The sequence below is a fragment of the Lissotriton vulgaris genome, chromosome 1_1 (genome assembly GCF_964263255.1).
Source record: "Lissotriton vulgaris chromosome 1_1, aLisVul1.2, whole genome shotgun sequence".
Taxonomy (NCBI): Eukaryota; Metazoa; Chordata; class Amphibia; order Caudata; family Salamandridae; genus Lissotriton; species Lissotriton vulgaris.
The window spans coordinates 186945351-186961778 of record NC_141685.1 but is presented as its reverse complement, the minus strand read 5'-3'; the positions used below and the strand labels follow the sequence as shown (position 1 = coordinate 186961778).

Genomic DNA, 16428 nt, shown 5'->3' with positions numbered 1-16428 from the left:
ATATGAATGAATAGTATTTTTTTTATAAATAGATGATTTGTGCCAGTCCATATGACTCTGGGATACTGCGTTACAACTCCACAGGGTACATGTAAGTTATGCGAGTCTATTAAAATTTTGGAAATTTTACAAATTCTCACTCTTACAACCGAGTGCTCTCAGTTTACAATTCTTCGCTCTGCTGTGTCAGAAAAAGAGCTAAAATTTATCAAAATTCTCCAATTCTGCATTCATTTGACTTGTAACTTATATTTTTGGAAATTTACTTCTATTAACTGTTTAATTTTAAATCTACAGATTGAAATTATGTGCAAAGAACGCAAGGTTTAGCGCTAGGCAACCGAATGTCAGTGCCATAAGGAGGATTATTTTGAAAAACGGAAGGACATCCAGCATTTTAAGTTTGAAGAATTTCTAAAATCTAGGTGTTGCGCTGACCTGGGAGCTGAGAAAAGTGCTATACCTGTAAGTGAAGTCTCTAATTTTGCATTTCATTAACCCAGAGCAAAGCCATATTTGTGCACACAGCATCAGAAATAATGTTGAAAGACCACTTCAGCATGCTCATCTGAAAAATTATCAGAAAGACGAATTGCCTCAGCATGACAGAATAAATGTTAATCTAAAGCCTCATCTAATTCCAGAGAGGAAGCACACGGTGCATAACAGAAAGTTATTGCAAAAGGTTTCTTCTACATACCATCATAGAAAAGACGCCGAAAGAAGACTTTGAAGCCGACACATCCGACAGAGAAAAGCACTGAGATTAAAAATCACTCTTGCTCAACAACCGTTTTTAACCAGTGAAAACTCGAGACTATCTGCCTCTGGATATAACACCTCAAACCACTCGCCTCTCTTTTGCAATTCCCTTAAAGATACACCATTTCATTGTGTCCATGACCATCTCAAATAAATGTTTCCTTTTTATTGTGTACTGTTCTGTGATGGATTCTATGTAAATTGGCTTAGCATTATCTGTTGTGCAGGAGTATATGTAGAACTGTTAAATATAAAAACTGATTAAGTGAACACTGGGGAGCTATATCTAATGTGAATCCCTGTCATCAGAACTACAAACTTTGCTCAATGTATAAGAAGGTTAAAAGGAACTGATGTTCTGCGACTGGTGATCCACAATAGTACTGTGCACGTTCTAACGTCCTCGGTTACTGTCATTACGTCAGTGCAAAATGGAACTTAACATTTAATCATTAAATATCCAACTAACACCTTTATCACTGCTTTGCTAAGGACCTATACAAAGGAATGTGAGAAAAACATCAGTCACAAAATAAGTTGCTGCCGGAGAGGTCATAACCTGAAGACCATTATCTACAAGAAACCTTTCAACAGGTGCTTATAGGGCAACTTCCAGACAAATTCTGCTCAATTCAAGCGTTAAGGAGATTGCCCATGATTTGTTTCAGAGATTAATGCTGACCATTTTCTAAACAAGCCGGACTCCAGGAAGGATCTGGTTCACTCCAAGCATGGCCTATGAGCAAAAGAAAAACAAACTTGGTGACATTAGCACTAGAAATAAATCTTGTAAAAACACAGACTATGAGAACAAATTCAGTGTTCAACCCAGCCTCACTCAACACAAAATAACACAAGCTGGGGAAGAAAGATTTAGCCATAAATCTCATGTCACTGAACATGTGAGATTGCTCACTGGGGATAAACGCTATCAGTGTTCTGAATGCCAAAAATGTTTCCGCAATAAATCGCATCTAATTGAACATGTGAGAATCCACACAGGGGAAAAACCTTTTCAGTGTTCTGAATGCCAGCAAAGATTCTGTAGCAAAATGAATCTTTCTCGACATGCAAGAACCCACTCTGGGGAAAAACCTTATCAGTGTTCTGAATGCCAAAAATGTTTCCGCGATAAATCATATCTAACTGAACATGTGAGAATCCACACAGAGGAAAAACCTTATCAGTGTTCTGAATGCCAGCAAAGATTTTGTAGCAAATTGAGTCTTTCTCGACATGCAAGAACCCACTCTGGGGAAAAACCTTATCAGTGCTCTGAATGCCCGAAATGTTTCAGTGGCCAAAGCACTCTCACTCGGCATACAAGAACCCACACTGGGGAAAAACCTTATCAGTGCACGGAATGCCAGAAATGTTTCATTGACAAAAACACTCTCACTCGGCATACAATAACCCACACTGGAGAGAAACCTTATCAGTGCCCTGAATGCCAGAAATGTTTCAGTTACAACAGCAAACTCACTGAACATACAAGAACCCACACTGGGGAAAAACCTTATCAGTGTTCTAAATGCCAACAAAGGTTTTGTAACAAACCGAGTCTTTCTCGACATACAATAACCCACTCTTTGGTAAAACCTAATCAGTGCTCTGAATGCCAGATATGTTTTACTGTAAAAAGCAGTCTCACTCGGCACATAAGAATCCACACTGGGGAAAAACCTTATCAGTGCTCTGAATGCCAGAAATGTTTCAGTGAAAAAAGCAGTCTCACTGATCATACAAGAACTCACACTGGGGAAAAACCTTATCAGTGCTCTGAATGCCAGCAAAGGTTTCGTAACAAACCGAGTCTTACTCGACATGCAATAACCCACTCTTTGGAAAAACCTTATCCGTGCTCCGAATGCCAGAAATGTTTCCGTGAAAAAAGAAGACTCACTGAACATACAAGAACCCACACTGGGGAAAAACCTCATCAGTGCCCTGAATGCCAGCAAAGGTTTCGTAACAAATCGAGACTTACTCGACATGCAATAACCCATTCTTTGGAAAAACCTTATCTGTGCCCCGAATGCCAGAAATGTTTCAGTGAAAAAAGAAGACTTACTAGACATACAAGGACCCACACTGGGCAAAACCGCTATCACTGCTCTGAATGCCCAAAACGTTTCAGCCGTAAATCTCTACTTACCGAACATGTGAGAATCCACACTGGGGCAAAACCGTTATCAGTGCTCTGAATGGCCAAAACGTTTCAGCCGTAAATCTTTTCTTACTGAACATGTGAGAATCCACACTGGGGAAAAACCTTATCAGTGCTCTAAGTGCCAGAAACGTTTCAGAGGTAGAGACTGTTACGGGCATTGTCCAACCGAAGACAATCTAAAATGATCTGCCTGGTAAAATCGGTCTTATCCTTAGCCCAGATTGACCTCCAAGCCATAAGAGGTCTCAATCCCGTTAGGTCTGCAAGATAATCCACGCCCACCTCTCTATGGCTCAGTTCAGTGGATGCCGAGGAGGGAAGGCAAAGGAGTCTTTTAAGGAACTGGTTCTCTGTAACTTGCAGATCCCTGTAATTACAGTAGCCCCATATACCTGATCCATATAGGGCAATAGATACACATCTATGTCTATAGATATTTAACATGTCAGGGATGCGACGACTACCTAGTTTGGATGCAAAGCGGAATACTCCGGAGGAGCTTTTGCCCATCTTGGCATTCACGTTTAAAATCTCTGGTGCCCAAGTCCCTCTGTTATTAAAAGTTATGCCGAGATAACAGAATTTGTCCACTACCTCTATTCTGTGATTGTTAAAATGAAATGGTTTAGAAAGTTTTATCCGTTTCCCGCAGGCCATAATGAAGGTCTTAGAGTTATTAATTTTTAGTTTTCTCCCCTTAATAAAATCGTAAAAATAGTTCATAAGGTTTTGGAGTCCATTTGGGGTACGCGAGAGTAGAACCGTATCATCAGCATATGGCAGGACCGGCACAGGGGAACCACCAACCTGTGGGGAATCTGCTTGTACCCTCTTCAATTCGGACTCCATAGAGTTTATAAAAAGGGAGAAAAGCAACGGGGCCAACACACAGCCTTGCCTTATGCCTGATTTAACCCTGATTTTCCTGGTACATTCCCCAGCCTGGCCAAAGTGGATCTGGGCTGATAATTTATTATAGAGTCTGGCCAGGAAGTATAATATTGCTGAAGGGGCTCCCATTTCCAATAAAGTGGACCATAACAAAGTATGGTCCACTAGATCAAAGGCGCTTGAGAGATCAGCGAAACAGAGAAATAAAGAACCCTGTTTCGCTTTGGTGTATTTCCCGATGATAAGATCGAGATTAATACACTGCTCTGTTGTCCCTAGACCCTTACGGAAGCCATATTGAGATTCATCTAGAATTGTATGGTCCTCCGCCCATTCCTCCAATCGCATCAGTAGGACCCTGCTCATAATCTTGAGTGAGGAATCCAGAAGGGAGATAGGGCGGTAGTTCTTAGCCTCTCCTCTATCTCCCTTCTTGTAGATCAGTAGAATTATGGATTCACTCCAGGTAGATGGTGTACTATCCCTGGCTGAGGCATTAAACACCTGGGTCAGAAGCGGGCTCCAAAGTGCCAAGTTGGATTTATACAGGTCAACCGGGACCCCATCCGGTCCTGTTGCCTTCCCCCCTTTACTTTGACTGATGGCAATATCCACTTCTTGAAGAGTAATACCCAGGGATAGCTTAGGTTCATAATGGGTGGCAGAAGGGCTAGCACAGTCCTCCCTAGCCGGGTCAAAGATTTCTGTAAAATATAAAACCCAATTATCTTCGCTAACCTGAGCTGATAGTATAGGGAAGTCTTCCTTTACAAGAAAAGGGCTGTTGACCGTATTCCAAAAGAGCTTACTATCATGCAGTATTGCAGCTTTAGTCAGATCATCCCAGGCAAGCTCCCTTAGCTCATGTTTTCTACGTGTTAGGTGCTGTTTGTATGTCTGCCTGAGGTATGTAATGGCCTCCCTGTCTCTGGGTTGTTTAGAGAGTGCCCGCTTAAGTTCTTGGAGGGATTTGGTGCATGCACTATCATACCAACTGGCATTTGCCTTCTTTGATAAGCCTTTGGTGATGGTAAGGGATCTTTTTATGATAGTACCTAATTCCTCAAAATCGGCTATAATACACCGGGGGGAAGCCTCTGGATCCAAACGTTTAAGTATTGCTACAGACCCCGCTCCTACAATTTTTATGCTGCAGCTTCTCGGAGTTATCCACACACCATTTAATGCGGATGCCGTTCTGCCTACAGGGGGTTAAGTCTTCTACTATCGTACGCTGGATGTTAACCGGAGACCCCCAGATAGAGATCAACATGGTGATGGCATTATGATCGCGACTTCCAAAATCTACAAGAGTAGGAACCGTACAAAATGGAACAATATGTACAGAAACTAATAAATGGTCAATAACAGAGGCCATATTCATTCCTACAAAAGTCGGTACTGGATTACCCTCATGGTCTGTGGCCGGGGAATGTATCAGTAGATCCTGGTTAAGCATAAAAGAGTTAAGGGAGTCACCATAAGGGGAGTGTATAAAATGTGCCCGATTTTCCCCATTATCCCCGTCATACCCGCAAATTCTAGTGAATGAGTGGGGGCAGGTACGAATATTGAAATCCCCTCCCCAGATGATATCAAGAGGTTTATGGATGCCTTTACAAATATTACTCACTGCTAAACCCAACTCATCCACAACTGAGGTATTTGAAGCATCGAACAAATTGTTGTAATGGTTAATCAACAGGGTTACATGACCCCTTTTGTGTTCCAGGCTTAAAATTTGCGAGTGAAAACCCACAGTCTGGTGCAATTTAACACGGACAGGGAGGTTCACAGAAAGTAAGATTACTAGCTCCACTTTGGCCCTGCCCATATTAGACCTTTGTGCCGGGTTGTTATATGACACAAATCCATCAAAGATGATATCAGTTGTTACCCACGTCTCCTGAAAACATAAGACATCAAACTCGGAAAGGATTTCGCTCCAGCCCAAGGACGACATTTGCCGGCTCCAGCCAGCAATATTCCAGTTGGCAAATTTGAAGCCGGGGGTACAGGAGGCTGGTTCAATAGCCTCTGGTACACTAGAAAATGTCAATGATGGCATAATGGCAACGGAGGAGATCGTAGGAACAGGAGGGTGGGAAGGGACAGGGGGGTCAGCTCCCTGGGATAGTGAATGTACCGAGGTAGGGGTGAGGGGCATTACGGGGGCTGGAGTGATAGATAAACTTTTACCCATAGCTGCTACTAAACTGTTACCAGGGGGGGTCAGTTCCCTGGGATAGTGAATGTACCGAGGTAGCGGTGGGGGACATTACGGGTGCAGGAGTGATGGATAAACTTTTACCCATAGCTGCTACTAAACTGTTACCAGTAGCAGGGAGGGTGGGGACTGAGACATAAGTTGGAGGTAGTCAGTCGACTCCATCTAACCCGTTAAGACAGTTAAATCGGTTAAAATCGCAGAAGGGGGTCTCCAGAGGCAACAAGACCAGTCTTGCTTCATATCCACGAAATCTGCCCCTCCGCTCAACCCTCGTCCAATTACCTCGGCCTTGATCATGATGCATATGGATAGGGGGAAAGAAGAAGGACACTGGCAGCGTCTGGATGGTGGAATCGAGGGATCTATTAAACCCGGCACATATGTGCAAAACTGTCCTGGGGTCTCGAAAACTCACAGTGATACAGTCCCCAATTATAAACTTTCTGGTTTTACCCAGCCAAGGTACCCTTCTAACCATGATAATTTCATTATGAAGATGGGCCGGGAGGGGTCTATTCCAGTTCAGCCATCTAAAGACTTTACTTTTGAGGGATTGGAAAGTCTCAGCTTCTCCAACCTCTAGGGGAGGGACACCGGCCAAAACTACCATGAAGCGATTGACTTCAGGGGGCAGGTCAGGCCTACGTGGTCTAGGGACAATCTTATCAGGGGGTGGGGGAGCTATATGATCGTTGGATGTGGCCCCGTTAGTAGTGGTCATTGATTGAACTGGGCCTACTGGTAGCAAAGAAGGAATGTTAGAATTGCTGCTTTGAATCGGGGCTAGATTGCCCATAGAGTGTTGCAAAGAGGGAACAGCAGTATTCATTAGAGGGGGACCTAGATTAGTGGGGGTGATTTGGGGGTTAGAGGGATTAGAGAGAATATTAGACTTGGGGAATCTAGCTAGAATAGCAGCAGAGGTTTTCTCAATGTTAGTCAGACGAAGTTCAATGCGTTCCAGTTTGGACTCTAGGGGGAATAAAAAAGATTTAAAGAGGGCTCCCAGGGTTTCTAAAGAAAAATCCAAGCTAGGTAAAGGTTGGGATGAACCTGGTGTTGGATTAAGGGTATCATGTTGATGTTTGGCAGATTTTGATTTGCCACCCGATTTCGAGTTATATGGCCTTTTACTTTTGGTTGCAGCCCCGTCATTAACCCCATTTGATATAGTATCACAAATAACAGCGGAATCTGAGGGAATGGGCACATTAATATCAAGGACCATATCAATTTCTGGAAGAATTTCGTTAACCAATATGTCCAGATCAAGTGACGCCGGGTTGGTCTCAGTAGTTGTTAAGGATGGGCCCACCGTGGCGTTATTACTAGTCTCTGTAAGCCGGTCGGGGGTTTTAGCATTAGCCATAGTACCAAGGGAAGATCTTTTGTAGGCAGATAGTTCCTTTGATAAACGCTTCTCGAGAACGTTTATTTCAGTGTCAATGAGGGTATTAGCTCTAATCAGAAATTTCTCCTTACCTCCAGTAATAGCCGCTCCGGCTAAAGACGACTTGCTCCTGGTTTCTCGACAGGACATCTCCCCACACTAAGGATGTCAAGGAGTATTAGAAAAAACAAGGGGGGGGGGCCCGGCCCGGACACGATCGGTCACGAACGGGCACAAACGGGCCCGCTCTTGGCCCGGTCTTCGCCCATGCGCATCCGCGCGCGTCCCGCGGGCCGGAAATGTAGGTCCACCTATATAGTTCTTAGAAGGGAGAACACGCCCCCCAATTTGAATGCACAGGGAGGAGGCGGCGGAAAGAGGACCAGCTGTGGCAGGTTGGCGCGCTGCCCGCTGGTCCTCGCAGTCCCGCAACGAGCCTTGGTGGATTGTGGCTCGAGTCCAGTGTGCACAGTCACTGGGGGACCCAAGGAGACGAGTGGTGCCCGCGGAGCGGGTGCCGCGAGGCGTCGGTCCGGTTCCCAGAAGATAAGGCTGCGTGAAAGGTACTGCAGAATCCGGCGGCTATTCAACCCGCCCTTGCAGGGAGACACACGCAGAGCCGATGTCCAGCCCCCAATTTGAATGCACAGGAAGGAGGCGGCGGGAAGAGGACCAGCTGTGGCAGGTTGGCGCGCTGCCCGCTGGTCCTCGCAGTCCCGCAACGAGCCTTGGTGGATTGTGGCTCGAGTCCTGTGTGCACAGTCACTGGGGGACCCAAGGAGACGAGTGGTGCCCACGGAGCGGGTGCCGCGAGGCATCGGTCCGGTTCCCAGAAGATAAGGCTGCGTGAAAGGTACTGCAGAGTCCGCCGGCTATTCAACCCGCCCTTGCAGGGAGACAAACGCAGAGCCGATGTCCAGCCCCCAATTTAAATGCACAGGGAGGAAGCGGCGGGAAGAGGACCAGCTGTGGCAGGTTGGCGCGCTGCCCGCTGGTCCTCGCAGTCCCGCAACGAGCCTTGGTGGATTGTGGCTCGAGTCCTGTGTGCACACTCACTGGGGGACCCAAGGAGACGAGTGGTGCCCGCGGAGCGGGTGCCGCGAGGCGTCGGTCCGGTTCCCAGAAGATAAGGCTGCGTGAAAGGTACTGCAGAGTCCGGCGGCTATTCAACCCGCCCTTGCAGGGAGACACACCAGCAATCAATTCAGCCTACTTGTGATGTCCCTTCAACTTGGATAGACTGTCAGGCAGACACCAATCCTGTTGGCAAGCAAGCACCTGAGTGCTCTGCAGAGCACTTTATTCCTTGGTAACAGAGGACTTTGAACTGGAGCATACAAGAGGGCTAGATGGTCCCACTTGTATACACAACTGGCAGAAAGGAGATGTAGAGTACTCTGGCACACTCTCACATTCTGTGTATGCCCCTCACAGGCTACACCCACCAACATGGTTAACACGCACTTGAGATGTTAGCTCAAAAGCCTGGACAGGGACATAGAAACAGAGCATTAAATGGGTGCGTCAGTAGGACCCCACTCCAGTGATCCTGATGCAAAGATCTCATCAGGCTATTGATCCTTACAACAGGGTGCATCGCTACCACTGCTCTAGCTGTTAAACCCATGACAGTCCTCTGCCTTAAATGAGGGCACACTTGGTGTGACCCTCCAGGTCACAGGCCCGGTCCAAGGCCTCTCATAGTCCCTTGTTACAAGTTGCACAGTACTGGGGCGGCAGAAAATTCTCACATAATGGTTTCCTTTAGTTTGTGATAGATTTCCCCAGTAACGTACAGGTGCAAGGTGGACGCCATTGAATGGGGAACTGCCATGACGAGCAAATTTTTCTGGTCTTCAAACCACACGCAATTTGCCATTTCATAGGGTTTTTCTCACTAATATTTACCACCTGTTTCCAGCAGGTGGTAGATACATTCATGTAGTTGGTTTTGGGGGTGTCAAGAGTAGGGGAGGGAAGGGGAATCTGGTCTAACAGGGCAAAGCATTGTGTGTTCCCCCAGTTAGAAAAAAAGATAGCACAAGTCTTGGTTGCTACGGCTGCAGACAAAGTCTCTTGCAGCTTTTCCGTCAAATGTTTCCATCTGGAAAAATCGTGTCAGAAAAACCTAACAACTGATAATCAGCTGGAATAAAATTAACACATGAAAGTACACTTTAATTTCTTTGCGCTTCAGTTAGTTGAGGGATAGATCTAGGCATAGGGCTCGCATCACACAATAGATTATTGTGAAGCTGAGGCCAAAAATCAAAAGTCAGGATAACAGATACATGCAGTTGGCAACTTCGACAGGGGAAAACGCCCGTTGTCAATGGAGGGGACATTCCCAACCCAGAAATCTACATTACAAATGAATGAATAGTATTTTTTTTATAAATAGATGATTTGTGCCAGTCCATATGACTCTGGGATACTGCGTTACAACTCCACAGGGTACATGTAAGTTATGCGAGTCTATTAAAATGTTGGAAATTTTACAAATTCTCACTCTTACAACCGAGTGCTCTCAGTTTACAATTCTTCGGTCTTCTGTGTCAGAAAAAGAGCTAAAATTTATCAAAATTCTCAAATTCTGCATTCATTTGACTTGTAACTTATATTTTTGGAAATTTACTTCTATTAACTGTTTAATTTTAAATCTACAGGTGATTGAAATTATGTGCCAAGAACGCAAGGTTTAGCGCTAGGCAACTGAATGTCAGTGCCATAAGGAGGATTATTTTGAAAAACGGAAGGACATCCAGCATTTTAAGTTTGAAGAATTTCTAAAATCTAGGTGTTGCGCTGACCTGGGAGCTGAGAAAAGTGCTATACCTGTAAGTGAAGTCTCTAATTTTGCATTTCATTAACCCAGAGCAAAGCCATATTTGTGCACACAGCATCAGAAATAATGTTGAAAGACCACTTCAGCATGCTCATCTGAAATATTATCAGAAAGACGAATTGCCTCAGCATGACAGAATAAATGTTAATCTAAAGCCTCATCTAATTCCAGAGAGGAAGCACACGGTGCATAACAGAAAGTTATTGCAAAAGGTTTCTTCTACATACCATCATAGAAAAGACGCCGAAAGAAGACTTTGAAGCCGACACATCCGACAGAAAAAAGCACTGAGATTAAAAATCACTCTTGCTCAACAACCGTTTTTAACCAGTGAAAACTCGAGACTATCTGCCTCTGGATATAACACCTCAAACCACTCGCCTCTCTTTTGCAATTCCCTTAAAGATACACCACTTCATTGTGTCCATGACCATCTCAAATAAATGTTTCCTTTTTATTGTGTACTGTTCTGTGATGACTCTATGTAAATTGGATTAGCATTATCTGTTGTGCAGGAGTATATGTAGAAGTGTTAAATATAAAAACTGATTAAGTGAACACTGGGAAGCTATATCTAATGTGAATCCCTGTCATCAGAACTACAAACTTTGCTCATTGTATAAGAAGGTTAAAAGGAACTGATGTTCTGCGACTGGTGATCCACAATAGTACTGTGCACTTTCTAACGCCCTCGGTTACTGCCATTACGTCAGTGCAAAATGGAACTTAACATTTAATCATTAAATATCCAACTAACACCTTTATCACTGCTTTGCTAAGAACCTATACAAATGAGTGTGAAAAAAACATCAGTCACAAAATAAGTTGCTGCCGGAGAGGTCATAACCTGAAGACCATTATCTACAAGAAACCTTTCAACAGGTGCTTATAGGGCAACTTCCAGACAAATTCTGCTCAATTCAAGCGTTAAGGAGATTGCCCATGATTTGTTTCAGAGATTAATGCTGACCATTTTCTAAACAAGCCGGACTCCAGGAAGGATCTGGTTCACTCCAAGCATGGCCTATGAGCAAAAGAAAAACAAACTTGGTGACATTAGCACTAGAAATAAATCTTGTAAAAACACAGACTATGAGAACAAATTCAGTGTTCAACCCAGCCTCACTCAACACAAAATAACACAAGCTGGGGAAGAAAGATTTAGCCATAAATCTCATGTCACTGAACATGTGAGATTGCTCACTGGGGATAAACGCTATCAGTGTTCTGAATGCCAAAAATGTTTCCGCAATAAATCGCATCTAATTGAACATGTGAGAATCCACACAGGGGAAAAACCTTTTCAGTGTTCTGAATGCCAGCAAAGATTCTGTAGCAAAATGAATCTTTCTCGACATGCAAGAACCCACTCTGGGGAAAAACCTTATCAGTGTTCTGAATGCCAAAAATGTTTCCGCGATAAATCATATCTAACTGAACATGTGAGAATCCACACAGAGGAAAAACCTTATCAGTGTTCTGAATGCCAGCAAAGATTTTGTAGCAAATTGAGTCTTTCTCGACATGCAAGAACCCACTCTGGGGAAAAACCTTATCAGTGCTCTGAATGCCCGAAATGTTTCAGTGGCCAAAGCACTCTCACTCGGCATACAAGAACCCACACTGGGGAAAAACCTTATCAGTGCACGGAATGCCAGAAATGTTTCATTGACAAAAACACTCTCACTCGGCATACAATAACCCACACTGGAGAGAAACCTTATCAGTGCCCTGAATGCCAGAAATGTTTCAGTTACAACAGCAAACTCACTGAACATACAAGAACCCACACTGGGGAAAAACCTTATCAGTGTTCTAAATGCCAACAAAGGTTTTGTAACAAACCGAGTCTTTCTCGACATACAATAACCCACTCTTTGGTAAAACCTAATCAGTGCTCTGAATGCCAGATATGTTTTACTGTAAAAAGCAGTCTCACTCGGCACATAAGAATCCACACTGGGGAAAAACCTTATCAGTGCTCTGAATGCCAGAAATGTTTCAGTGAAAAAAGCAGTCTCACTGATCATACAAGAACTCACACTGGGGAAAAACCTTATCAGTGCTCTGAATGCCAGCAAAGGTTTCGTAACAAACCGAGTCTTACTCGACATGCAATAACCCACTCTTTGGAAAAACCTTATCCGTGCTCCGAATGCCAGAAATGTTTCCGTGAAAAAAGAAGACTCACTGAACATACAAGAACCCACACTGGGGAAAAACCTCATCAGTGCCCTGAATGCCAGCAAAGGTTTCGTAACAAATCGAGACTTACTCGACATGCAATAACCCATTCTTTGGAAAAACCTTATCTGTGCCCCGAATGCCAGAAATGTTTCAGTGAAAAAAGAAGACTTACTAGACATACAAGGACCCACACTGGGCAAAACCGCTATCACTGCTCTGAATGCCCAAAACGTTTCAGCCGTAAATCTCTACTTACCGAACATGTGAGAATCCACACTGGGGCAAAACCGTTATCAGTGCTCTGAATGGCCAAAACGTTTCAGCCGTAAATCTTTTCTTACTGAACATGTGAGAATCCACACTGGGGAAAAACCTTATCAGTGCTCTAAGTGCCAGAAACGTTTCAGAGGTAGAGACTGTTACAAGCGCCATAAGCAAACACACACTGTCCAAAATAATTTGCTCTGATTGCCAGAAAAGATTCAATTTTAAACGCAGTCTCACACTACATGAGCAAACACAGACAGGAATAAAACATTACCAGTGCTCTGAATGCCAGAAATGCCTCTTTGATAGGCATAGCCTCACTAGCCATGAGAGACTCCACACTGGGATGAGTGCTCTGAATGCCAGAAAACCTTCAGAGAAAAGCGCTTTCTCACTCAGCATGAGAAACTCCACACTGGAGAAAATCCTTATGCCAGAAAAGCTTGAATCTGAAAGACAGAGTTACATGTCATGAGAGATCCCATACTGGGGTAAACATTATGAGTGCTTGTAATGCAAGCAAATCTTTGCTTACAAACTGCTTTTCATTCGACATGAGTGTACTCACACGGGGGAAAAAGCCTGAGGGTGTTCTGAATGTCAGAAAAGGTTTATTGACAAATACAATCTAATTCGACATGAGAGAACCCACACTGGACTAAAGCCTTATATGAGCTCTGAATGCAAGAAATGTTTTAGTCAGAGAAGAAAGTCAGTCTCACTAAACATGAGAAATCCATCCACACCAGGGGAATAGGAACCCAAATCAATCCTGAGTTGCAGAAAAGCTTCTAATGCAACCTGACTTCACATAAAAGAGCAAAAATTGTAGTTGCAATAGGATTTATCAATATAAATCTTGCAGTACGACTGAGGCTACTGGTGTGCAACCTCAAATGAAAATTGTGGGATTGAAAATAGTCAACAAATTGCCAAAAAATGAGCAGTTTGAGTACCTGAAAGTTACAAAACTTTCAAGGTCACTACTCGATTCATAGAAATGTTAGTGCTTGCAAAATCAACTAATTGCCAGAATATTCACATTATTTCTGTCTAAAATGTACGAGAACCAAAAGGCTTCTACTCACCATTGTTTGTTTACATAAGACTGAAATATATATTTTGGGTGCAGTGTTTTGTAAACTTTGTTAACATTATTGAATACATAATTTTCTTGATGAGATACAACAGCAGTAAAACATACCAAACAAATTATTTGCCTTTGGTAACGCTGTTTCTGGTGGATACTCCTTTACCTGCTAATTCCTCACCTTGGGAATATTCCCCAGGCACCAGACTGGATCCTGAAACTTTAAAGCAGTCCCGCTGCGCAACTCAGTGTCAACATCTTTCTGCTCCAGAGTGACAAGCGGAGCCACATATGAGCACTAACCATTCTCATTGTGAACAACCTCAGGGGTTCGTGGGTTCATTATCTCACAGGAATGTATCACATATGCAGGCCATGTGTAGAGGTTAATTCACCTTTTTTAAATGAACAAAATTCAGATGAGTCCTTTTCCACTTCTAAAAATTCAAATTGTATTCTCAGCAACAAGTGTATATATACATTTCTGAGTAATGTCAGTGCAGTGCTCAAGCTGAAAGTGATATGATAAAACAATCAGATCCACATATTATATTCAGAAACAGGAATGTGAATGACTTTTGTACAATACAATTTAAGCAAAGCTGATTCTCAGGAGACATAGGTCATGTGAAACAGTCCCTGAATAGTCGAAATTTCGACTGTTTTAGTTAATTATCATGGTCTAATCAGAGCGGTACATTGCTGACTCGCCCATATACTTATCACACTGTATTCTATACACCTTAGTAAGGAATCTTCTGTTTCACTGGCCAGTGTACTCGGTAGGAAGTCAAATTCAACTCCGCAGTTCCAAACACCTGTAGCCAGTGAATCCTCTGCTCGCTGTCAAACAAGTTCAAGTATGTCACGTCCTGATGAGGCCCTCATAATTGACTGTGTTGTCCATGAGAACTTGCAACAGCCCCCCTCTGTTGGTAGGCAGGAAGGCCTTCAGCACCATTCGAAATGCTTGTAACTCTAACAGATAGATGTGGAGTTGGGCCTCTGACGGTGACAAGGGTTCTCTAATATCCATCTCTCCCATATGGCTTCCCCAACCCAGAAGGGATACATTCGTCTCCACTGTTAAGTCTGGGTAGATTTGCGAGAGTGGTCTGCCTCTGACACAATTTCTGACACTGGAGGAAATGTTGGATCCTGCCTACAACAGGGTGAATTCGTGTCAGAAAGTACACAATAAAGAGGTATTGCAGCTGCGCCAGCTGTAGCAGCAGATGACTCAGTGGCGTGTTGCCTCCAGTGTCTTTGTGTGCCATGGCCATGAAAGAACTGGAAGACTTGGGTTTGCAGCTGGGTCTGGCGTTGGCAGTATTGAAAAACGCTTCCGTAGCCACAGAGGGGACTTCACGTTGAGACTTCACCACTACGAGTATGTGGCAGTGGAGTACGAGATGAGAGCAGCACCACACAGGTACAACCTTCTGTGAGCATTGCTGATCCTGACATCGATGATAGCAATCATTCTCACACATGCATTGCTTCGGCATTTTCAAACTTGGTCGAACTTTCACCTGATGTTGTTGACCAATTTTTAGCGAGTCTGTCTGATATGATGTTCTCTCCAGTCAATAAGGATACCTTTTAAAAAACAACAACACGCACACAGCATTCCCTGAACTCTGAATTTGGTCTTCAATTTGATAAACACAGCCACTGAAAACATTTGGAACTATTTTTCCCCTGAAAGCGAAATTATTTTTTTTTCACTTCCAAAATATTTACCCTTTTTCTGGTACATGTACTCTGCTTAAAGTAGAACTATTCTTAGAGAACAGAGCTTCCATTTTTAGGATACTAGAGACAATATTTTGCCTCTAGCACATGTACAGCATTTGTATAAATATGTGATGAAATGGTCTCGACCTTCTTTTCTGTATTCAGAGCCATTTCATGTGTAATTTTCGCAATTCATTCAGCTGATATATATATGCATTTAACTGAATGATGACACTGCTTGAAAAGCGTACAGTACCAATACTCATTTTCGTGTATTTACCATATACCATTTCAAATGCGAATAATGTATTTTTGGGTGGGTTGGAAAACACACATGCATTGTTATATGTTTAATATTGGTTAGTTTTAGTAATGATGGACATTAATACGGGGAGTGGGTGTTATGTTTCTATCTAGGACCCTAATTCGATATTCCCGATTTATGCCCTTATATGGTTATAATAAATAATATCCTATTAAAGGCATAAGAATCATATCCATATTTAGTAATAGCCCATGCAGTCCAAATACGGCAAGGCTACTCCCCTAGACTCCTAGAAAGTACAACGCGTTCTTTAAACAAACCAAGCCTTCAGCACCCCGGGAAATCCCCCTGCTCTTGTTTTGATTTGCACAAGAACTCCTAGAGTCCAGAAAGAACTGTTAGTTCTTAGTGACGTCTTATGTCCAACCTTACGTCAAACCCGGCACCTTTCAGGTATAAATATACCAACGTTGCCTTAAGCGAACACACGGTGGTTTGGAGCAGAGCGGCTATCTACTTGCCCGAGAGCCCAGCTGATGCGAGAGCCCACGGAAGCCGCCCCTCCCTTTTGACGTACTGAGAAAGACGCTATCT

The 16428-nt window shown here is 43.5% G+C and overlaps 2 protein-coding genes and 1 long non-coding RNA gene across 3 annotated transcripts; all 3 read left to right on the top strand.

Annotated features, from left to right (window-relative positions):
* Positions 1-299: 299 nt before the first annotated feature.
* On the top strand, positions 300-3051 carry LOC147738123 (uncharacterized). The gene has a single exon (XM_086952145.1). It carries the CDS (start codon positions 1494-1496, stop codon positions 2964-2966), a length of 1473 nt encoding a protein of 490 aa, XP_086808271.1. The 5' UTR covers positions 300-1493; the 3' UTR covers positions 2967-3051.
* Positions 3052-10120: 7069 nt separating this feature from the next.
* LOC147738122 (uncharacterized) lies at positions 10121-10752 on the top strand. Its single transcript, XR_015307465.1, has 2 exons — positions 10121-10280; positions 10460-10752. It is a non-coding gene; the product is annotated as an uncharacterized LOC147738122 (long non-coding RNA).
* Positions 10753-11307: 555 nt separating this feature from the next.
* Positions 11308-13131, top strand: LOC147738121 (uncharacterized). Its single transcript, XM_086952146.1, has one exon. The coding sequence runs from the start codon at positions 11308-11310 to the stop codon at positions 12778-12780; it is 1473 nt and encodes a 490-aa protein (XP_086808272.1). The 3' UTR covers positions 12781-13131.
* The last annotated feature ends 3297 nt before the right edge of the window (positions 13132-16428 follow it).

Bases quoted from the DNA above. Each gene is read 5' to 3' on its own strand.
- LOC147738123 (XM_086952145.1), top strand. From the start codon at position 1,494: ATGGCCTATGAGCAAAAGAAAAACAAACTTGGTGACATTAGCACTAGA.
- LOC147738121 (XM_086952146.1), top strand. From the start codon at position 11,308: ATGGCCTATGAGCAAAAGAAAAACAAACTTGGTGACATTAGCACTAGA.